The sequence below is a fragment of the Oryctolagus cuniculus genome, chromosome 5, assembly GCF_051225735.1.
Source record: "Oryctolagus cuniculus isolate XC-2025 breed Fujian yellow rabbit chromosome 5, ASM5122573v1, whole genome shotgun sequence".
In the NCBI taxonomy this organism is placed as follows: domain Eukaryota; kingdom Metazoa; phylum Chordata; class Mammalia; order Lagomorpha; family Leporidae; genus Oryctolagus; species Oryctolagus cuniculus.
Genome location: NC_142871.1, coordinates 9,239,408 through 9,261,760, shown reverse-complemented (window position 1 = coordinate 9,261,760; position 22,353 = coordinate 9,239,408). Strand labels below are relative to the sequence as shown.

The window sequence follows — 22,353 nt, the reverse complement described above, 5'->3', positions numbered from 1 at the left end:
GGGGTGCACGGGATCCGGGTGCAGGTGAGCGCGGTGCCGCCCCCGCTCTCTGGGGGTGCACGGGATCCGGGTGCAGGTGAGCGCGGTGCCGCCCCCGCTCTCTGGGGGTACACGGGATCCGGGTGCAGGTGAGCTGCGGTGCCGCCCCCGCTCTCTGGGGGTGCACGGGATCCGGGTGCAAGTGAGCCACGGTGCACCCCCACTCTGCTAGGAGCTCCCTAGAGCGGGGATCCCTAGATCCCCAGAGTGGGGCTGCCTAGAAGTGGCTGGGGTGCCCATGGCCTGACGGGATGGGCGCTTCGCTCAGCTCAGGGAGTCTGGTGGCTTCGTGTCTCACTTGTGTCCTCTTTGCAGGGAGAGAGAAAGTGCTTGACTTTCTATCTGCCCAAGTTCTTCATCGTCGGGCTGCTGTGGCTGGCGGCGGTGACGCTGGGGGTATGGCAGACGTGAGTAGCCCTGTCCAGGGAAGCCTGGGCCCTGGCGGGTGGTTGACACGGGTGGCCGGAGCCAGGCCTGACTGTTTTGAGATGGCACCCCATGTTTCCCGATCTTTGCCAGCGTGGAAAGTGGGGAAGGGCCATGGCACCCAGCACCCTGGTTTAGGCAGCAACGCTCAGCACAGCTCCTGCCCCTGCCGCCCCCAGAGGTATCCTGCTCCCGGGCCCCTCCCTGGTTCTCAGGGTCCACCTCTGTTGCTGTTCCTGTGCCCTGCAGGGTGACCGGGCAGAAGCCGAGCGTGACAGAGCCTGACGCTGCCCACCCCAGGAGGGCTCTCTCTGGGGGCGCCCGGTGCACCCACGTGACCCGTGACCTTGGCCGTGGCGCGTGCCTCCTGCCTCCCCGGCTCCCTGTCTCCTGGCCGCCCACTCTGAGCTTAAGATGAGCCTCCGGGAGTGTGTCCCGGCTTTGTCTGTGGTTGCTGTCTGTGCCACAGCGGCGCCTGGAAGACACTCGGGCCTGCGGGAGTGTGGGGCGGGGGTCTGTGACAGCACCGCAGCCGGGTGCCGACAGCTGCCTTGGCTTTGTGCGTCTGCAACGCGCGGTGTAGGTTCCTCGTGAATGTAAGGGTCCTCCTTCAAAGCGCTTCACGCTGCGTGGCGGGTAGTTTGTGTTAAACGTTTCAAGATTTGAGAGAGAAAACGCGTAAGCCTCGTTGCTGGTTAACCTGCGATCCTTTGCTAACATCGTTTTTCAGAGTTAACGAACTGCACGATCCCATGTACCAGTACCGCGTGGACACGGGCAACTTCCAGGTAAGGGTTGCTGAGGCCCGGCCTCCTTTATCAAACAGGGCAGAGGCGGCGAATTTGGGGAGCGGGTTTGAGTTACACAGAAATAAACTTTTTTTGGCAGAGTGGACAGTGAGAGAGAGAGAGAAAGGTCTTCCTTTTGCCGTTGGTTCACCCTCCAATGGCTGCTGCGGCCGGAGCACCGCGCTGATCCGATGGCAGGAGCCAGGAGCCAGCTGCTTCTCCTGGTCTCCCATGGGGTGCAGGGCCCAAGGACTTGGGCCATCCTCCACTGCACTCCCGGGCCACAGCAGAGAGCTGGCCTGGAAGAGGGGCAACCGGGACAGAATCTGGTGCCCCGAACGGGACTAGAATTCGGTGTGCCTGCACTGCAAGGCGGAGGATTAGCCTAGTGAGCCACGGCGCCGGCCAGAAATACACTTTTAAAAACTGTGTTTTGACTCCAAGTCTTTGGCCTCTGGTTGAAGATCGGGTTGTAGGGGAATGGCAGCCGGCTTGGAGCAGGTTTCTGTTGTGCTCTTGCTGTTCTTTGGAGGTTTGCAGGAGCGAGAGGCCTGGCTGGGGCTGTGGGAGCAGTGGGGTGGCGCCCCTCCGGCAAGAGGCCCAGCGCTTCCTGTCAGTCCCGAATGTGGCTCCCGCTGCTCCCCAGGGCCACCCCCCCTGGGTGCAGCTGGCGGCTGGGCTGGACTGGCCGTTCTGTGAGCCCGGAGAGAAAGGGTCCCAGGCCGATTGTTGGCGACTGGAGGAGGAGGGCCTGTGCTCGGTGCACGGCCGCGTGCTGGCCTGGCGCGTGGGCCGTGCTGGGGGGAGGAAGCGCAGTGAGGGGGGTGTTCTGAAGGGTGTCTGTGTGGGGGCCATGTGTGACCAGGAAGCGGTGAGAGCCGGGTCTTCCCTGGACCTGGAGGGCGAGGCCAGCAGCCCCTCCCTTCCGCTCTGCCGTGTAGGGGGTTTGGAGGTCGCTGAGTGCACACGGGGTCTCTGAAAAGTCCATAGAAGATGCGTTTAAGGAAAAAACTGCACAGATTTCAAAATCGTTTGCCCCAGCACAGCTTCCCTTTTAATCCCTTTTCCACACATTTTTGAAGTCCCTGCGATGCTTATGGACAACGTGCCCTTCCCCCTGCCCCCTTAGTGTCTGACCCTGTGAGGCCACGGGGCTCGGCCCGGGCACACGGAAGACAGCAGACGGGGGAGCGAGCCCTGGGCAGCACGGGGCCATGAGAAGGCGCCATCCCAGAGGCACGGGCTCCCGGGCGGAGGGGCTTCTTTATTTCTGTGCATCCGCTGGGGGCCACCCTGAACCGTGGGGGGTGGGGCGAGGAGAGGACACTATGGCTGCGCCCACGGGGGGCGTGTGGACTGTCAGGTGGGCTGGGGTCGTGGAGGCGTGGTGGGCTCTGCACAGGGACTCCCTGGGACAGAGGCTGCTGCTGCGTGTAGGTAAAGCAGTAGAATGCGTGATGCCACAGCCTTTTCCTGGCACAGCCCCCTCGTGTTCTGCGGGGGGCACTGAGGGGCAGGGCAGACTCACACAGCCAAGAGCTGCTGAGCCAGGCTGAAGGCAAAGTCCCCGGGCCGCGTGTGTCCTCATCTGTGAGATGGGCAGCCGAGGGGTCTCCCCTGAGAGTCGTAGGGGCAGCGGTGCCCAGCAAGGTTCCGGTCCGCCCTTCCCGGGCCTCAGCTCCAGAAGAACGAGGCTGGGGACTTGAGCGTGGTGGCCACAGCCGGTCTGGAGAGGCACACGGACGGCGCACAGGGCCCTCTGCCTCGGAAGCAGATCCGGGCAGCCTGGCCGTCCCCAGCCCCTGCCGCCTGCCCTCCCCCCAAGCCTCCGTGACCCCAGCCTGCCACGGCCTCTCATTCACCCTGTGTTTCCCAGAAAACAGAGACCCGGAAAGGTTGGGCCTCACTTGGGGCCTCTCGGGGTGCAGCCTCCGTCCCCGTGGGGGTGGGGGGCCAGCAGTCATTATCACCACATGCCAGCTTCTGCCCCGGCCCCTCCGCCTCACAAGGGCTGGGTGCCTCCGTCCACAGAGGGCCCAGCGGCCAGTCTACCGGGAGCCTGTTCTGTCCTGGAGTGCTGGGCCAGAGGTGCCCGGGCCTGCTCTAACCCAGGCGCGGGGCTTGTCTTCTCCAGGGCATGAAGACCTTCTTCCTGGTGGGGGCGGCCGTGTACGTCGCCGCCCTGCTGTTCTTGGTCGTGCGGGCCTGTTCCGAGCTGCGCCACATGCCGTACGTGGGTAAGCACCGGGCCAGGGAGCCCAGGGACTGTCCCTTCCCACCAGCTGGGCCCTGCTCTCCAGCGCCCCGGAGCCACAGCAGGCCCAAGGCGATGACCCCGGCCGCTTGGTGGGAGGCCCCAGGCCTGGGCGGCTGTGTTCTCAGTCCCACTCATGGGGCCCTGTCCCCCGAGGGGTCCCAGCCAGCGTGGTGTCGGGGTCTCGCCGGTTCCCGCCGAGGGCCCCGTGAGCTGTGAGCCTCGCTCCGGACTTGAAGTCCAGAGGGAAAAGGATTTGTTCAGGGCCTTTTGCTTTGTTTCTGGTTTTGTTTTTTAGATCCTGGAGATGGAGATGGGAGTGCATTTACTAACGGGAGGCTCTCTCTTTCAGATCTCAGGTTGAAGTTTCTGACGGCATTAACCTTTGTAGTGCTTGTCATCAGGTAAGAGCACTTCACTTCTTGGAAGAAGGGAAACTGGGGCTTATCTTGTCATCACGAATACTTCCTCTCCTTGTGGGGGTCTATCTCCCACACTGATCAGGTCAGAGGCTCTGCCCACGGGTGCGGGCTGGGTGTGGTCCCGACCTGCTCTGAGCCCTGCCAGGTGTGATGCGTGGCCACTCGTGTCAGGAAATTAGGGCCTGACAAGATGGAGGTGAGGGGTGCTCGGGTCAGAGGGAGCCTCTGGTGCTCCGAGGGTGGGATCCTGAGTGTGAATGAAGCCACAGATACCAGCGAGCAGCACACAGGGGTCCCTGGGGGGTGGGGGGCTGTCGGGAGGGGCCTGTGAGCCACGGTCACCTCCAGGCAGGCCGGCCACGTCTGTGCGTGTGCTCACTGCTGGGAGAGATCTGACCAGGACTCGGAAGCTGACTCTTGGAATAAATTCCAGATGATTATTCCATATGTCCCGTGGGGGAAGATGGCCTGGAGAGGTGAATTCCGTGTAGGGGGTCAGCCTAGAGGAGGTGAATTCTGCTGGGGAGGTGAATTCGGGGGTGGGTGGGAGACGGCCCAGAGGAGCTGAATTCTGGTGTGGGGGATGGGGTTTGGCTGTGAGGATGTGAATTTGGGAGCGGGGAGAGGGCCGAGAGGCGGTGAGTGAATGTGGGAGCAAGGTCGGGGGAGTGCGTGCCGCGCGCGGGGGCTCCCGGCCTTGTGGGCAGACGTGGCCTGTGTTGGTGGCACTGTGCTCTCCGGCAGCAGCTGGCCGGTGGTCTGGCCGTCCCAGCTCTGAGACTGGAAGGCCACACACAGAGTTGCGTGCCCACGTGGGTGCCCATGCGTGTATGCTGCACGTGAATAGAAGTTTCGGAGCAGAAATCACAGTGACAGACTACGTCTTAGTGGGTGACGGTGGCCTGCTACCTGAGGCCGGTGCCATTTCCTGGTCTATTTTTACTTGATGTCTGCACCCCTGTTTTGCAGCATCGTCATCCTCTACTTAAGGTTTGGAGCCCAAGTATTACAAGACAACTTTGTAGCAGAACTGTCAACCCACTACCAGAACTATATCCTTTGAGCCTGGAGATGCAACCGCAGGTGCCGTGGTTAGCATTGCAGCCTGGCGCTCCCTGTGGCCTGTTCTCCCTTCTGGCCGCACATCAGCCCTGGGAAGGGGTGGCTCTGTCACTCCTCTCTGTGGGCGGGGCTTAGCAGCCACCGAGGTCACTGGCCTTGTGGCACAGCCTGGGTGCAGTCCCAGAGCTGCTGGCCTGGAGCTGTTGTCCACCCCACCCCTCTCCTTCCAGGGCCCCAGAGCCCATGCACATATGTGCACACATCCGGGGTCAGTTGGAGCCATGGCCTTTCCCCATCAGGGCCCCAGGAGGGCCCCAGGGTTACCCACAGTACCCAGACGTAGCTGTACAGGGCCGTGGGAATTTAGCCACGGAGGCTGCGTGTTGAGGACAGGGCTCACGAGTCCTGGGGACTCCTTCCGCCCTCACTGTACCCAAGCCAGCGGAGCGAGCTGTCGCCTCCCAGGTGCCCTGTCCTCATTCCCCCTTGGGACAGCTCCGCCAGGACTTGGCACGTCTCTCGGCGCTGGGATGCTCGGCCATCAGTCCTTCAAATCGTGGGTTCCTGCTCTAGGGGCTCTCAGGAGGCAGGGCGGTCCCATGCTTTGTGATTGTGCTTTTGTCATCCTCAAAGCGGCTGTCACACAGGGAAGGTTCAGGATGGCTGGCTTGTTCTACCCTTACTGTCTGGAGACGCTGCTCAGCTGTGTGCCGTGGCCTGCCGGCCCCGGGTGCTGGGGGAGGAGGGCCACCAGGGCTGCCCCCGGAGTCTGCCTCCCGTGGCTGGAAGAGGTCACGTTCATCCGTCCTTTACCGACACCTCTGTCGACGGCCGTCGGGGCCGGGCTCCCAGGGGGCAGCAGACGGGTCTGGGGGCGGCAGGGGCGGCCAGCCACGTGCCCACAGCTCCTTCCCTTGACTGGCGTCACCAGCGGAGTTCCTGTCTTTCTACGGCTTGTTGAACTTTTACCTCTACACTTTGGCCTTTGTGTACTCTCCATCCAGGAACGCGCTGTATGGTAAGCTCCCCGGGGTCCGCCTCACCGGGACAGAAGCCTTGGTTCAGGACACACTTGCGGTTTTCCGTGAGTGCTGGGCTGGGTGCTGTGGCTCTTGGTGCTTCTCTGTGGGTGGGAGAGACGAGGCGCGTTTACACGGTAAGCTCTGAGTTTTCGTTAGAACACACGGACCTTGACCCTGAACCCACGTTGTGCCCTGACTGCACGCAGTGAGTTTGTCTCGTGAGTGAGTCTGCACTAGCGGTGGCCGTCAGCCTGTGGGATACGGGTGTCCCGAGCTTTCAGGAGAAACCAGGGGAGTGGGTGTCCAGCCTGGTGGTTAGAATGCCTGCAGGCCCCCTGGAGTGCCTGGGTTCAGTTCCCACTTCCACGTCCAGCTCCAGCTTCCTGCTAGCGTGCCAGGTGATGGCACAAGTCATTGGGTCCCTGCTGCCCACAGAGACCCGGATTGAGTTCCTGACCCCAGCTTTGGCCCCGGCTTAGCCCTGGCTGTTGCAGGCATCTGGGGAGTGAACCCATAGGTGGGAGGTTCTCTCTCTCACTGCTGCACAAGTAAAATTGAAAAGCCAGAATGTGCCAGCCCCACGTCACAGGCAGAAGGAAGAGAACTTGCTGGAACGGACAGTGCTGCCCTGGCACCCGCAGTGCTCCAGCCTCCGCAGCACCCTCACGAACGGGGTCTCATCTGAGTGTCGCAGGCACTGGCAGTGCAGGTGTAGCCACACTCAGATCACAGCCTGCAGGAGCGAGGACGAGACGAGGCCAAGTGCCGGCGGGAGCAGGCGGACGGAGCCGCATCTCGTGGGGCCCTCGGTGTGGGCACCTGGCGTGTGCCTGCTCCTCCCGCAGACTCTCACGTGACCCTCACGCCGCCCTGCAGGCAGGGTCTCTGGTCCGCGCTCCCACGGGTCTGAACGGTGGGATCGGGCTGGGGGCCCAGCCCCGCGCTGACCGCCTCTGTCGGCTTGCAGAGTCGCAGTTGAAAGACAACCCTGCCTTCTCCATGCTCAACGACTCGGACGACGACGTCATCTATGGGTGAGCTGCCGCCTGCCGGGGCATCCGGCCTGCGGTAGTGGTGGGCGGGTTATCGTTCTACAGGGATCTTCGGGGTCCTGCAGCCTTGGCTACGCAGGTCGCGCGGCTCCAGGGTTTTGGTTTCATGGGGTTCAGGCTCAGACTTCCTGGGCCTGCTTCCTGCCGGGTCCTGGTGACGGGCAGTGGAGCGGGGCTCCGCGTGCGGGCAGAGGGGCTGAAGAGCCCCCCCGGTGTGTTCCCACAGGAGCGACTACGAGGAGATGCCCCTGCAGAATGGCCAGGCCATCCGCGCCAAGTACAAGGAGGAGTCGGACAGCGACTGAGCGCCGGGGCCGCGGCCGCCCTGCCCGCCCCGCCACACCTGCAAGCGGAGAATCCCCGTTCCTCATGTGTTTACGTTTTTAAAAGGAAACCAAAACGGAGAGCAAATCTGAATCGGGCCAAGTTTACGTCAGGGCAGCTCCGTCTGTCTGGGAGGAGGGACTAAGTGTCAACAGCCGAGTCCTCTCTGCAGAGGTTTCCGTGGTGACAAGGAGATCACCCGTGTTTGGTAGACAGTTACTTACCTGCAAACTCCGGTTCCTGGGCAGCCTCCCGGCCAGGTCCCGGCTGGCGGCTCTGCTCTCCTTCCCGCCTCCCGGAGCTGGGCCCTCGGCTTGTTTTGACCCTTTCGTCTGTGCCTGAGTGAGGCCGTCCTTCCCGTGGGGCGGCGTCTGCAGACCCCTAAGTGACGACGGACCACGGGCAGGGTGGCGGCCAGGCCTCAGCAGGGAAAGGCTGCGGCAACCTACCGGTCCCCAGCTCCGGGCTGGGTCTGAAGGTCGTGTTGAAGGGCGGTGTGTGCCCGCGTGCGTGCGTGCAGGACCGGGTGCGTTTCCCTGTGGCTGGGGTGGACAGCAGGGAAGCTGCCTCCATTCCAGTCAACACAGTTTCTGCAAACTCTGTCGAACGTGAGATCCCGTGAAGCTTTATTTTTAAATAAAAGCTACGTAAGTGATTGATAGATTATTACAGATTCCTTATTACCAAAAAGATTTTCAGTTCCCCACTTGGAAACTAACTGAAAAGAAAGCGGATGGCTTACGGATGAGCACTGTGGGTGGGAAGTCACTGGAAGTCTCTCCTGGCCGCGAGTCCCGCCGTGGCCGGGCGCGCAGGTGCACGGCTCCAGAAGGGACGCTCGTGGTGCTGCTGCATCTCGGGCATCCTAGGAGGCTCAGAGACTCCACGTGCAAGTGTGGTGCGGGGGACCCTGCCGAGACGCCGGACTCCGCGGGACGCCGGCAGCCGTGGTGCGGGGGACCCTGCCCAAGACGCCTGACTCCGCGAGATGCCGGCAGCCGTGGTGCGGGGGACCCTGCCGAGACGCCGGACTCCGCGGGACGCCGGCAGCCATGGTGACGGGGGACCCTGCCGAGACGCCGGACTCCGCGGGACGCCGGCAGCCGTGGTGCGGGTGACCCTGCCCGAGACGCCGGACTCCGCGGGACGCCGGCAGCCGTGGTGACGGGTGACCCTGCCCGAGACGCCGGACTCCGCGGGACGCCGGCAGCCGTGGTGCGGGGGACCCTGCCGAGACGCCGGACTCCGCGGGACGCCGGCAGCCATGGTGACGGGGGACCCTGCCGAGACGCCAGACTCCGCGGGACGCCGGCAGCCGTGGTGCGGGGGACCCTGCCCGAGACGCCGGATTCCGCGGGACGCCGGCAGCCGTGGTGACGGGGGACGCAGAGGCCCGGGAGGACCGCTCGCTCCGCACGCCGCGCCTGCATTTCCACCTATGCATTCCCAGCTCGCCACTCAGAGCCGCAGGTGACGGCCACTCCAGGACCTGGGCCCTGGAGGTGCAGAGGAAGCTCTTCGTTATGGCTTTTCTCTCTAATTTAACGATAATGTGATGGAACCTTAATATGGATTCCATTTGATTTGTTTTAAAAGACTTGTAAATATGAATGAAGCAGCTGTTATGTAAGGGTGATTCAAGTTTACATGATTTTTACACTTGCAACGGTGTGAGATGACTTTTTTTATTCTGTGTATTGCAAAAATGTTTCTGTTACCCAGTTTTACAACTTCTAATATGACTACTCTATGAACAGTTTATGTAGGAACGGATGCAGACTGACGCACTCCAACATGTGAAGTGGTTTACAGGCCTCAACCATCATGAAACACGCGTCCGCATTTGGACTGCTGCTGGTCACCAGATGTAAAGGCCGTGTGCATTAGCCGTGTGCATGAGCACATCCCGGGGTCTGTGTTCTGTGGGGCAGCAGGAAGCTGAGGCCGAGGCCTCGCATCCACTCTCCACGGCAGCCGTGAAGTGAAACAGTAGTGTGTATTTACTTTCTGTAACTAAAATGACAGTGCTCAACAGGAAAATGGTGTTAAATTGTGTTTTCGATTTCTCCTCCCTGGTGTAGTAGATAAGCATTTTGCATGCTCCATGTAAGAACTGGCCTAGTGTGTGCAGCTTAGCACATCGGGCGTGACAGGTGTCATGTGACAGGTGTCCGCCCTCCAGAAACTCGGGAGGGTGCCAGTTTTTCTTCAAAGATATCCAAGTTTCGCAGACTTGAGTTCTTCATGATAATGGCCTGACACCACTGTTGGGTTTTTGTATTGGTCTAGGGGAGTCTGGAGGCACCCCATGTCCCCACGTGGGCAACAGGTCTGCTTGATTTATTATTCAATCACTACAGCCCTGCACTGGTGCCGTTCTCTCTGAAGCCCTGTCTGAAAGGCCAGAGAAGGATATACAGAAAATAGATTCATGGTTCGTAAGGTTAGTGCTGTACGTAATTACACATTGTAAGTTTGGATAACGTAGACCCAGCCCACTGAATGGACAGGTTAGAAGACAGACGTAGCAGCATCAAGTATTTCACTGGCTAGTTACTGAATGCAGTTACGTTACCTAGGTTACATGGTGCCACTGACTTCTCGAATCATGTCCACAGCAGAAATACAGATGCTTACAAAGGGAGAGTAACAGGGGCTTCTGTCACCAGGTCAGGACTCGGCCACTAAAGTGTATTTCAGAGGTGTCAGAAACCAGCTGCCTTGGGCTTCCTTTTGCACACACACACACACACACACACACACTCTGACAAACCTTACCGCCAGGAGAGGGAGTTGCTTCTGTCTTTGCTTTGCCCGTGTTACGATGTTTGTCTTTGCGCCATGTTAGGCACACCAGTGAGTCTAATACCGCACTCGGAAACATTTTCTGTTATGAAAACTGCCTTTTTACACACAAGCTGTACAGATCTGTGAACTGAAACACTCGCCATTACGCTCAATAGGAAGGCGGGGCGGGGCCTGACGGGGCGGGGCCGTCCTCCGTGGGCAACAGGAATTGCTGTCTGCTTAGGGCAAACTAGCCTCCTGGGAACGGCCTCATTCTGACACTACCTTTCTGCAAATGGTAATAAATTTTTATTATTCATTCCTTATCTGTGTCTGACTTCTTTCTAGGGTAAATTTGGCCAGTGCAACACGGGGGCGGAAGGCTTTGACAAGAGCAGGGCTCTTTGGTCTGAGCCAGTGGACGTGTCTGACCTGGCCCTCAGCAGGCTCTGCGGAGGGGGAAGGGGAAGGGGAAGGCTGGGGTTGGAGGCCTGGCCGGGCACCCTAACCAGATACCCTCCAGACACGCTGTGTGACTTTCAGGAACTGCACAGCGCTGGGGACACGGAAGGAGCGACTGGAAGGATTTTCCCAGCCGCGGAGTCCAGGAGCCGCTGGGGCTGTGCCAGGGGAACAGAGGTGGAGGGGCACAGCCTCGGGCAGTGTGCGAGCCGGCAGCACCCCAGCCTCTGCAAGGGGGCGGCGCAGCGACGTCCGCCGAGGGCCCAGCAGGGCCGGTGGGCTCCCACTCCCGCGGGCGAGGTGGGCACACCAGCGTGCTGGAGGCGGGCCCGGGGCAGCGCCGCCCCTGTCTGGCGCTGTGAAGATCCCACCTGGGAGGCGAGGCAGACCCCGGAACAACACAGACTTGAAACCTGAATAATTTATTCTAACAAAAGTAAAAAGTATGGAAAATTAGTATACTTGAATCGTTTCCGAGAGAAGCGCTTCCCACCAGGATTTGAGCTTTAGCACCTTTGTAAAGAAACGGTCTGTTAAGAGGGGGCGGGGCAGGCTCTGCCCGCCCACCTCGGGACAGCGTGTGGCTCGCGGTGCACAGCGCCGGAACACTGCAGCCACGGGTGTATTTCTCTACATTCTGAGAGTGCCACAGAACACACAGATACGGAGAGAGGTGTGCACGGGACGCGCGGTGAGTGATGGGAAGACGGACAGAAGCGCTGAGGCAGAGCGGTGCCCGCGGGACGGGGGCTCAGATGGACAGGCCGAAGGCGCTGACGATGCAGTACATGGTCTTGTTCTCCCATCGCACGGTGCAGCTCCCTGCGGAAAAGCAGAGCGGCGCTGACCACCGGCAAAGTGGGCGGCGTGTGCAGACTTCTCCCCGGGCCACCCCCGGCACCCACCTCTCCGTGGGACACAGGCCTGGCAAGCCTCTGTCCAAGGTGATTCTACTCACCACGCTTGCGCAGTCTGGGTTCTGGAGTGTTCACGCACACAGGGTGAGGGATCCTGGGACAGACCCAAGTCCGCACGCTAAGTCCCTTTCTTTCACACACACCTATACACGGCCTCACTGCAGTGCGTCTGCGTTCCGGGACCCGTCACGTCGCGTCAGTGTGGAGTGCGCCACTCGCGACCACACCATGGCATTTGCAATTCTACAGGCTCTGGAGCCCTTCTGGCGCTCGCATTAAGGACGCCCGCCCCAGCCTGCCGCCCCGGCCTGGTGGAGGAGGAGCCGCCTACCGTCGGTGGAGCTGTCCCAGAAGCAAGAACTCGCCGTGTGCAGCCCGGCTCCGTTCTTCTGCATGATCACGCAGGTCACTGGAAGCAGCACCTCTTGTCAGAGAACGCCTGGCGCGTGACCACCGCCTGCCCACTCAGCACGTGTGTGCATCGCACGGCACAGGCACGAAGGCCTCGTCCATGGACGGACAAGTCAGCCCGCCCCTCCCGCTGCCGCCTGCTCTAAGCACCTGCCGGGCAGTCCCGCAGTCCTGCTCGACCCGTGCCCTGGGACAGGGCCGGGGGCCGAGCAGGCCAAGTGCACTACACACGTGACCTGTGCCCTGGGACGGGGCCAGCGGCCGGGCGGGCCAAGTGCACTACACACGTGACCTGTGCCCTGGGACGGGGCCGGCGGCCGAGCGGGCCGAGTGCACTACACACGTGACCTGTGCCCTGGGACAGGGCCGGGGGCCGAGCGGGCCGAGTGCACTACACACGTGACCTGTGCCCTGGGACGGGGCCAGCGGCCGGGCGGGCCAAGTGCACTACACACGTGACCTGTGCCCTGGGACGGGGCAGGCGGCCGGGCGGGCCAAGTGCACTACACACGTGACCTGTGCCCTGCGACTGGGCTGGTGGCCGAGCTGGCCGAGTGCACTACACACGTGACCTGTGCCCTGGGATGGGGACAGGGCCAGGGGCCGAGCGGGCCAAGTGCACTACACACGTGACCTGTGCCCTGCGACTGGGCCGGGGGGCCGAGCAGGCCGAGTGCACTACACACGTGACCTGTGCCCTGGGACGGGGATGGGGCTGGGGGCCGAGCGGGCCGAGTGCGCTACACACGTGGCCTGTGCCCTGGGACGGGGCCAGGGGCTGAGCAGGCCGAGTGCACTACACACATGACCTGCTCCAGGGACGGCGGGGAGTTATCACACCAGCTCTCTCCTGGCACTGTGAGGTAAAGACTCCCCCCCCCCCCCACAACAGGTCAGAAGCAAACCCCTTACCGATGTATTTGAACGGTTTCCCCAGCTTGGTGAGCTGGCTCAACGTCTGCTCCACGACGTTGGTGGTCCACTGGTTCACCTTGCTGTGCTGGTACGCGTTCCCACCGATGGCGCTCTCTATAGCCTGCAAAGCAGAGCCCCGTCAGCACCCGCGAGTCCGGTGCCGCCAGCCTGAGTGCAGCCCGCGGCGGGTGCACCTGAACAGGGCCCTGCTTCATCTGAGCTGACAGCAGCAGCTGCGTGGAATCTGTCCCAAGTTCTGCCTGACCACTGGGTTCAGTGCGCTGCTGCCGTTCATACCTGGAGCATGCAACGTGCTTCTTTCCTACTGAGGCCAGAAAACACCTCTGCCTGTTCCTTTCTTTAAAGTATATTGGATATGGGGCCGGCGCTGTGGCGCAGCGGGTGAACGCCCTGGCCTGAAGCGCCGGCCTCCCATATGGGCACCGGTTCAAAACCCGGCTGCTCCTCTTCCGATCTAGCTCTCTGCTCTGGCCTGGGAAAGCAGTAGAAGATGGCCCAAGTCCTTGGGGCCCTGAGCCCACGTGGGAGACCCAGAAGCTCCTGGCTCCTGGTTTCGGATTGGTGCAGCTCCAGCTATTGCAGCCAACTGGAAAGTGAACCAGCGAATGGAAGACACCTTTCTCTTTCTCTCTGCCTCTCCTCTCTCTAACTCTGACTTTCAAAGAAATAAGTAAATCTTTAAAAAAAAGTATATTAGATACTTTTATCTAACACTAATACAGCTAATGCTACATATTAGGTACACTTTTATCAGCTAATGTACACACTATCCAAATGATCATCTATTCAAAAACATTCTTACCCAGCACTTGCTGGGACCTATGGCCACGTAAGAGCGCTTTCCAGATAACTGAAGAACAGCCTGTTACGTTCCAAAATGTGCTGAACTTCGTGACAAATGTGCGGATCCCACACTCCCTGGAGAATGCTCTCGCTCAGCGTGGCGCTGTCCACACCGGGATCTCCCGCCCCCCCCCCCCCCCAGCTCTGCCCCTGTTCACGCTGCTGCCAGGGCGCCCAGGTCTAAGCAGCTTCCCGCCCTACCCCTTCCTAGCCCGCTGGCTGCAAACCAGAAAACTGCGCTTTTACGGCCTAAAATCAAAGCCACTCAGTGAGGGCCACGTGTGGCTGCGGGCACAGAGGAGCAGTGGTCGGGTCTGAGGTGTGCAGAGCGGGCATGGAGCCGGTGACCCTGCTCTGTAGCCAAGGCCACACCCAGGCTCCTCCCCAGAGACCTTCCTCTCTGTCCTGGGGCTCCTGGCAGTCCCGCCCACAGCCCCCAGGGGATGGGGGGGGCACAGAGGTGTTGTCAAGGGGGCTTCGTTCAAGCTGAACCTCTGGCAGCTCTCTCCGCAGCTGGAGACCCACTGTTTTCAGGGATGGGGGAAGCCCTGCTCCAGCAGTGGACCTGCCCGAATGTCCTGCTGTCCAACACAGAGTCCACCTCCTGCTGCTGGGCCGTGGGCGCGCTCACCGCCTGGGCCCTGCACTTCCAACGGAACCGGCTGCCTGGTAACCGAGTCAACACAGTGCAGCAAACAGGGGCAAGCGCAGGCTTCCTGCCCGTCTCACTCCTGGTCTGCGCCTGCTGCCCTCGGCTCCCTGCTGTGTGCACACACAGTGTCACAGCCCCCGCAGAGAGACAGGACCTCACGGGTGCTGAACCGAGCACTCTGCTTTAGATACTGCACACAAAAAACAGGCCGCGGGCCTCTCAGAAGTCAGAGATGTACGTGGAAGTAAGCTGCATTAAGTTCAATTCCAAGGAACAAACAGGACCTCAAATGGTGCCTTAAATTCAGATCATCCGATGACCTGGCCAAGGGCTTCGGTGTCTCTGCACTCAGTCTCAGCGGGGAGGCATCCCTGCTGCCAGCACCTCTCAGCCACACCGGCCTCCTCCCCTTGTCTCACACGCCCACGTACATCCCCGCCCCGGGGCCTCTGCACGTGCCCAGGTCAGAACCTCTTCTCACTCACCCCGCCCCTCCAGACTTCGGCTCGGGACAGTCCCTGCGCGCACGCATGCGCGTCAGTCCCCCTTCCCTGCTCTCGGCTCCCGCTCGTAGCACGTGGGAGCTTTGTCTTCCCCTGCGATGCTCTGACCGGCGTGCGGTCTCCCCCCACCACTGCGTGAGCTGCAGGCGCACGGGCCCGGTCTGCTCTGCTCCCCACCCCCCGGCCCTGCCCGAGTGAGCGATGAGCCGTCCCTCGCCTCGTTGTCCTCCCGGGTGCTGAAGCCGGTGACCCACACGTTCCAACAGTAACTCGAGTTGGTGGTGGGAGAAGCCACGGAGCAGCCCTGAACGCCCGTGGGCTGCCGGTCTTTGCCTCCGCGTGTCCTCCACCGGACACTGGAAACGCTGACTCGCGGGACCCGAGTCTTCTGCTGAAAGGTCAGGGTCGAGCCCTGGGAACACGCCGTGGAACGCTCTGTGTGTCAGACGCCCCGCCTGGCGGACGCGCACAGCTGGCCTCGCCCTGGTCGCTCTCCGTGAACACCCTCGCAGCCCGAGGCGGGACTCGGGCACAGGGTGGGGCCTCCTTACCTCTTTCACGATGTTGCTCACTTCATCCACGACGAAGGCGGTCTGTGGGCAGAAAACTCAGTTCAGCGGGGCTCATCGCAAGGCCTGTTCCCAGCGCGCTGCCAGCCCCTGCCTGCTTTATGAACAGCTGGGGCGTCCTCTCAGGGGGCCTGGCGCCGTGGGAGGGGCGGGCCCAGCAGCCCCCGAGGACCAGAGCGAGTGGGGCACAGCCAGGAACCAGAAACCCTGTCTGCGACGTAGAGGTTTTCTGTTTCATTTTTACCTTGCCAAATCCAAGCGTCACTTTCAACCAGAATTCAGTCCCCGCTCCCGCCTCTCCTGTTAGGAGCACTGCTGGCTTCCCGTGTAAGGGAACGGAAGCTGCGCCACAAGGCCGGTTCCAGGGGGAGTTCTCTCTTCCCTAACGAGAGCAGATCCGGGGGACTGACACCCAGGAGCAGCTCTAAGCCGCCACAGTCAGCAAAGCTGGGGGCCGGCGGCGTGGCCCAGCCGTTTAACCCACCACCTGCACCAGCTCGAGCCCCGGCTGCCCTGCTGCCTCCGTGGCTCCCTGCTGACGGCCCGGGGAAAGCAGCGGAGGAGGGCCCAGGACCGCCCCTGTTTGGGAGACCAGGATGGAGTTCCTGGGCCCTGCCGCCATTAGGGGAATGAGCCAGTGGGTGGGAGATCTCTCTGCCTTGTAAATAAACAAATCTTTATTTATTTATTTGACAGGTAGAGTTATAGACAGTGAGAGACAGACAGAGAGAAAGGTCTTCCTTCCGTTGGTTCACTCCCTAAATGGCCGCCACAGCTGGCGCTGCGCTGATCCGAAGCCAGGAGCCAGGTGCTTCCTCCTGGTCTCCCATGGGGTGCAGGGCCCAAGCACTTGGGCCATCCTCCACTGTCCTCCCGGGCCACAGCAGAGAGCTGGCCTGGAAGAGGAGCAACTGGGACCAGAACCGGTGCCCGTATGGGATGCCGGCACTGCAGGCAGAGGATTAACCAAGTGAGCCACGGCGCCGGCCCCTTAATAAACAAATCTTAGAAACAAACATTTTTTCGTGCTAGTTCCAGATAATAATTTTCTCAACGCTGACCTACTTTAGGAGCAACCCCCGGCTGGTGGGAGGTGGGCCGCCAGCAGCACCCTGGTTCTAGAACTGGTGCCTGTGAGCCTCTGCTCATGGGAAGGGGAACTTAAATCACTGCTGTCCCAGGAGTGCTACTCCCCTCCGCACCTGCTCTCGGAAGGCGGGCCCGGGGGACCCGCCGTGAGCACCCCAGGGGAGAAAGGCAGACAGCGCCCTGCTTACACAGCGAGTTCTCCCCCTGCCCTGTTCCAGAGGACCGCTCCTTTCAGGAGGACCAAGAGCGGCTGGCCCAAAGCCGTCTCACTTGCTACACTGGACACGCGGACAAAACCAAGCCAGCCAGTTAACCAGCACTTGCAGTCTCTGAGCGATTCCAGCGATCCAGGGTTGAAAGGATCCTTCCATGTGACTGCAGCGACCCTAACCCGCAAAGGAGAGCTCCTGAACACCTTCCCGTGTGGTTAAGGCGGGGAGGGGGCTAAGGGACATTCTAAGGTGCTCAGTGGAAAGCAGAGTGGCCGTGGGCGCGCTGCACGGTCCCGGCTTCCACAAGAAGGCGAAACCAGGAGCTGAGAACACAACCACACGCAGCGACCCTGTACGCAGGTCTTAGGCGAGGGGCCAGGGGGCTGGTGGGACTGGGGGGGTCCCTCGCGTTTGAAAGGCGGGTTTCAGCACCCGCGGTGACAGCCGGCGGGCAGGTGTGTTCGGGACGCAGCTTCGCCCACACTGCAGCTTCCCCCTGGTTAAGGGGCGGCTCGGCCTCGCTGAGGCACAAGCCCCCCGGGGAGCCCCTGAACCCCTCTCCTAGGGACTCCCCTGCTGCCAGTCACAGGCTGCCTTTGCGACCCTCCAGGCAAAGTGCAAACCGGACCCCCACCGTGCGTCCGTCAGGCCCTGCCGTTCGCCCCCTCGGAACCTTCCAGCTCCAGTTCGAAGCCCGTCAAAGCGTCCGGCCTCGCCTCTCTGCCCACGGCGCGCAGCCCCTGCTCGGAACCGCACCCAGGGGGCTGCTCCCCACGACCGGCGTCCACGCGCCCCCACGAGCAGCCCCTTCACTGGGCTCAAACCCACGGCCACGGCCACGGCCGCGGCGCCCGCAGACAAAGGCGGGCGCTGCCCCCCAGCGCCGCCGCGCCGCAGCCCGCCCGGCCCCGGCCCCCGGCCCCGCGCGCGCCTCTCCGGGCTGGGGCTGGGGTCACGTCATCCCCCGGGGCCTGCGCTCCGAGGACTCCGAGGGCAGCCTGCGCGGGAAGCAGTCGGCCGCCCCGAGGCCGGGACACCGGGGCAGCGCCCCGCGCCGCCCGGCGCCGCCGCCCGTTAGCCTGGAGCCGCGGACAACGGCGGACCAGCCGGCGCGGGAAGAGGGCAGCCAGGCCCCAGCCGCGCCCGGACTCTCTCTCCTCCACCCTTCCGTCACACCGATCGGGCGGTTACCTCCTCAGCACCCTGGTAGTCTTCCATCTTCCCTCCGGCTCGTCGCCTCCGCCTCCCTGAGTAGAGCGGACTGCGCAGGCGTACGCAGGCCCCGCCCACCCACGGCAAGCCGCCCCCGTGTTCCTCCCCCACGCGCCACGCCCCAAGATCCGGCCACGCCCCCAGCCGCAGGCCACGCCCACCGCCCCCGCTCCTCTGTCGCTCGCAGAGTCCCCGCGGCCTCAGTCGGCCACGCCCCCAGCGCGGGCCACGCCCACCGTGCCGCTGCTCCGCTGCCCGCCTAGTCCCTGCCGCCGCAGTCGCCGCGATTGAGGTCTCCGAGTCCGGCGGTCTTTCCAACCCTCGAGGCGGTGGTGATTCTCGCGACTGAAGGCGGCACGCGCCGGAGTGGCTGGGGCCAGGCGCCTGGGGGCCCGGGATTCGGACGCCTGAGCCCCTGGAACAAAATTTCCCTTGGAGAGGCAAGTTTCTCATATATACGGTAAATGAGAATTTCTCCTTTTTAAGCACCATTAAAAGAAAAAAAAATACTTTGGGTGGGAAAAGTGTGCCACACCGCGCCCTTCCGGGCTGCCTTAGCAGTGAACCCACAGACCAGCGCTGCACACCCCAGGGCCTCTGTGGGACTTGCTCGTGCCGCCTGTGCACCTGTCTGCAGGTGCGCAGAACTGTGGCTCTGGGGTCGCTTTTTCTGATTCCACCGAGCCCTTGAAGTTGAGCTGTCACTTCAGAACCCAGTCCCAGGACGAGCTGACCGTGAGGAGCCCACTCTGCACTCGTCAGCAGCCCTGCCTCCAGGTTGGTGCCTCTCAGCGGGGGTCACACCCTGCTGTGACCAGCTGGGCTGTCCTCAGGGTCTTAGTAGAGCCCCTGGGAGGGAGCCTAACTCCTCCGTCCCCTGTTGGCTTTGCTGTGAGTCTGTGCCCCGCTGTTGTCAGACCACGGCTTACTCCTGCTGGCATTTGGGTGAATAGACTTGAACCCATCCTCGCTCTAAAATCCCCTCTGTAGGAGGCCTTCTCTGACACCGCCTCCTCCTCTTCTCCACCCTCCGCGCCTTTCTCGCCTTGGAAGTTTGTGTTTATGGTCTCTCCATCTAGTGCGTGAGTTCCAGATGGATCCCCTTCCGCTCATGCCATCAAACTCTGCTGAATGGCAGGTGAACCTGCCGCCTGGGACCCTAGCCTCACATATCAGGTGTCAGTTCCAGTCCCGGCTGTTCCACTTCCAATCCAGCTCCCTGCTGATGTGCACAGGGAAGCAGCAGAGGATGGGCCAAGTCCTTGATCCCTGCCACCTGTGTGGGAGGCCTGGAGGCTGTTGCAAGCATTGGGGGGGAGTAAACCAGCATATGGAAGATCTCTCTCTCTCTCCTTCTCTCTCCCTTTTGAATTCATCAGACACATCATTTACTTAATGAGTCCATGGATCCCCATACCCACAGGTGTTAGCCTTGCCTCAGATCCGAACAGAGAGAACTGGGGAGTGGGGGACATGGCGGTTGCCTGCCCCCTTGTGGGCCACAGAGAGCTGCTGAGAGGACAGAGCAGTGACTGGCCTGGGGCACTCTGTCCTGTATGCTGCACCTGACCAAGGAGAGGCACCGGGCAGACGGGTGGTTCTGCAGCACCTGCTCTCCTGCGCCTCCGCTTCTGAACTTGACTTAGGTTTTCAGGCCCCATCTTATTCTCTGGCTTGCCCCTCAGTGCACATGTGACTCTGATGTTGCTGTGTGACCTCCTGCCATTGCCAGCCTCACCTGAGACCACTTAGCTGTCCTCCGCCTATCCTTTCCCTGTCCTCTACCCTCTGTGGCCCTGAGCCAAATAAGCTTTTTTAAATATATGTGTGTGTGTGTGTGTGTGTGTGTGTATATATATATATATATATATCTGAAAGGCAGAGTTACAGTGGAGCGGGGTTGAGTGGGGAGAGAGGTCTTCCATCCGCTGGTTCACTCCCCAAATGACTGCAACAGCGAGAGCTGGGCTGATCTGAAGCCAGGAGCCAAGAGCTTCTTCCGGGTCTCCCACATGGGTGTGGGGCCCAAGGACTTGGGCCATCTTCCACTGCTTTCCCAGGCCATTAGCGGGGAGGGAGCTGGAGTGGAAGTTTAGTGTCTAGGACTTAGTACCCATATGGGATGCAGGCACTGCAGACAGCGGCTTCACCTGCTATGCCAGGGCACCAGCCCCCAGGCTTTTTTTTTTTTTTTTTTTTTTTTTTTTTTTTTTGACAGATAGAGTTAGACAGTGAGAGAGGGAGACAGAGAGAAAGGTCTTCCTTCTGTTGGTTCACTCCCCAAATGGCTGCCATGGCCGGCACTGCGCCAGTCCAAAGCCAGGAGCTTCTTCCAGGTCTCCCATGTGGGTGCAGGGCCCAAGCACTTGGGCCATCTTCCACTGCCTTCCCAGGCCACAGCAGAGAGCTGGACTGGAAGAGGAGCAACCGGGACTAGAACCTGGTGCCCATATGGGATACTGGTGCCGCAGGCAGAGGATTAACCAAGTGAGCCACGGCGCCAGCCCCCAGGCTTTTTAACTCTTGTTTCCTTCTGCTCCTTTGGGGTGGACCTGCATTCCCACTAATTCAATGTCTTAGAACTATGTGCAAGGCAAGAATACACAGGTTTTCATGGGACATTGTCACTGAAGGGAGTGAATTTGCTCCACTGCCCCTTAGAAACTTGCTAAGCCCAGTGAGCCGCCTGAATGGCAGTGCAACTTAGATCTAAAGAGAATTAGTCGCATGCATGCAAATCAGCCGAAAACATGCAAATGTGCATGTAAAAATATTGTGGGTGACTCAGCTCCTGCGGATTGGGTACCACCCTCCAATTGCAGCTGTCAAGAGACATTTATCATGGGAGGTGGCATTTTGAGTGTGCCTAACAAGTGGATGAGTTCTTGTGTTGATCTGTTCACTCATCCAACAACCGTATACCCAGCACTCGCTCAGTGTCAGGCTCTGAGCTCGGTGGGGGCTACAAAGTCTCTAAGACATGGTCTTTTGTTTTTCCTCTCTCAAAGATTTATTTATTTATTTGAAAGGCAGAGAGGGAGGGAATCGTGCATCCATTGGTTTGCTCCTCCAGATGCCTGCAGCAGCCGGGGCTGGATCAGGCTGAAGTCAGGAGCCAGGAACTGCATCTGAACCTCTCCAGTGGGTGTCAGGGGCCCAGGTTCTTGAGCCTTCTTCCACTGCCTTCCCAGGTGTCTGAGCAAGGAGCTGGATCAGAAGGAGGGCAGCCAGGACGCTAAGCAGTGCTCCCATAGGGGATTCAGCTTTGCAAGCAGCAAAATTCACTGCACCACAACGCTGGTCTTTGGGATAGTTTTTTGTTTAAAAACTGGTTCCTGTAATTCAGAGGGCTTGAATCTCTAGGCTGGAGGGTTGTGTGGTGCTTGGGAGAATGCGGGGGCATGGTGTGGTATTCTGCCCAGTGGTGTTCGGTCGCAGGGTGAAGGACTTTGAAGTCAACGTGGCGGTTGGCAGGTCATAGCTACCATTTCCAGCGCCTCCCTCCCGCCAAGATTTCGGATCCCTCAGAGGCGCTGGGGCACGGGCACACTGACTCATAGCTGCGCGGGGATCTCTGTGTTCAAAATAACATTCGGTTTTCTGCAGTAACTCAGGGGTGTGAAGCCTGGGTTTGCTTTTGAATTTGGGCGTTAGTCGTAGATTAGCAGGTGCAGCGTGCCGCCTTTCTCTGTTCCAGTCAAGTCTAACTACACACTCTGTCGAACTCGGGCCCAGAATCACTGAGCCTTTCTTTATCAGCGCATGACTTCAACGATGTCTCCCGGTGGCTTCCCCGAGTCTGAAGCCGTTCACAGCCCAAATCCCATTCCGTGGCTACTTGAGATTTTCCCTCCTTTCGCTGTGTCTAGGAGTGTGTTACTGGGATGTCACATGGGGTCAACTATAGCAACAACAATAATCCTAATAGAAGAAGATGACAACGACAATGGCGGCAATGTCAAAACACTCAAGTCCAATGAGTGTAACGTAATGGAAAAGAAAAGAAGCTCCTCCTGACACTTATCTGGAGTGAGAGTCCTGTGCCGAGAAATCGTGTGCTAAAGAGATTAGCTAAGACGTGCTATATTTAGGTCAGCCCTCCGGTGATCGAGGGGGCAGGGGCACCATAGTGGTGGAATATCTCCATGCCAACTGGAAAGAGCTGTTGCTATGGCTACCATGGCCCCTTCCTTGGACCCCCATCCCCAAGTCCAGTTGCTAATGTATGGCTCTCAGCACAGCAAGGGCTCCAGCTGGCTTTGTGTTTAGACTGGTTGATATCATGCTTAGCTGTCAATTATGTGTATATGAAAAAACACACAGCACAGCGGTCAGGCTAGGTGGATAGGTGTGGCCTGCTGATAAACGTCG

General features: G+C 60.6%; 3 protein-coding genes across 10 annotated transcripts in view; 2 read left to right on the top strand and 1 right to left on the bottom strand.

Moving 5' to 3' along the window:
• TMEM181 (transmembrane protein 181) overlaps nt 1–10,502 on the top strand; it is a 59,961-nt gene extending 49,459 nt beyond the window's left edge. For both annotated transcript variants that reach the window (XM_051855208.3, XM_051855209.3), the window contains exons 10-17: nt 355–446; nt 1,196–1,253; nt 3,388–3,490; nt 3,860–3,911; nt 4,899–4,981; nt 5,920–6,009; nt 6,981–7,047; nt 7,292–10,502. In XM_051855208.3, coding sequence (XP_051711168.1) covers nt 355–446; nt 1,196–1,253; nt 3,388–3,490; nt 3,860–3,911; nt 4,899–4,981; nt 5,920–6,009; nt 6,981–7,047; nt 7,292–7,370 — 624 coding nt within the window. In that variant the 3' untranslated portion in view covers nt 7,371–10,502. The remainder of the gene's footprint in view (nt 1–354; nt 447–1,195; nt 1,254–3,387; nt 3,491–3,859; nt 3,912–4,898; nt 4,982–5,919; nt 6,010–6,980; nt 7,048–7,291) is intronic.
• A 542-nt stretch (nt 10,503–11,044) lies between these two features.
• DYNLT1 (dynein light chain Tctex-type 1) lies at nt 11,045–18,011 on the bottom strand. Of its 2 annotated transcripts, XM_017345468.4 has the most exons (6): nt 17,962–18,011; nt 15,452–15,493; nt 12,879–13,002; nt 11,887–11,964; nt 11,597–11,649; nt 11,045–11,460 (listed from the first exon to the last, which is right to left on the bottom strand). In XM_017345468.4, exons 1-5 carry the CDS (start codon nt 17,986–17,988, stop codon nt 11,627–11,629), a joined length of 294 nt encoding a protein of 97 aa, XP_017200957.1. In that variant the 5' UTR covers nt 17,989–18,011; the 3' UTR covers nt 11,045–11,460; nt 11,597–11,626. The 2 variants fall into 2 exon arrangements, with proteins under 2 accessions (XP_017200957.1, XP_002715025.3); XM_002714979.6 differs by lacking the exon at nt 11,597–11,649.
• Nucleotides 18,012–18,167: 156 nt separating this feature from the next.
• Nucleotides 18,168–22,353, top strand: part of SYTL3 (synaptotagmin like 3) — a 91,008-nt gene continuing 86,822 nt past the window's right edge. For 2 of the 6 annotated variants that reach the window (XM_089333579.1, XM_089333578.1), the window contains exon 1: nt 18,168–18,442. The gene's annotated coding sequence lies outside the window, so the exon portion shown is untranslated. Of the gene's footprint in view, nt 18,443–18,472; nt 18,760–22,353 lie in introns of those variants that run through there. The other 4 variants (XM_070073315.2, XM_089333574.1, XM_070073318.2 and 1 more) reach the window with 3 other exon arrangements.

Bases quoted from the DNA above. Each gene is read 5' to 3' on its own strand.
- DYNLT1 (XM_002714979.6), bottom strand. From the start codon at position 17,988: ATGGAAGACTACCAGGGTGCTGAGGAG. The intron at 13,003-15,451 runs GTAAGGAGGCCC...TCTGCTTTGCAG, and splicing joins TGAGCAACATCGTGAAAGAG to GCTATAGAGAGCGCCATCGG. The intron at 11,965-12,878 runs GTAAGGGGTTTG...TGCTGCTTCCAG, and splicing joins GAAACCGTTCAAATACATCG to TGACCTGCGTGATCATGCAG.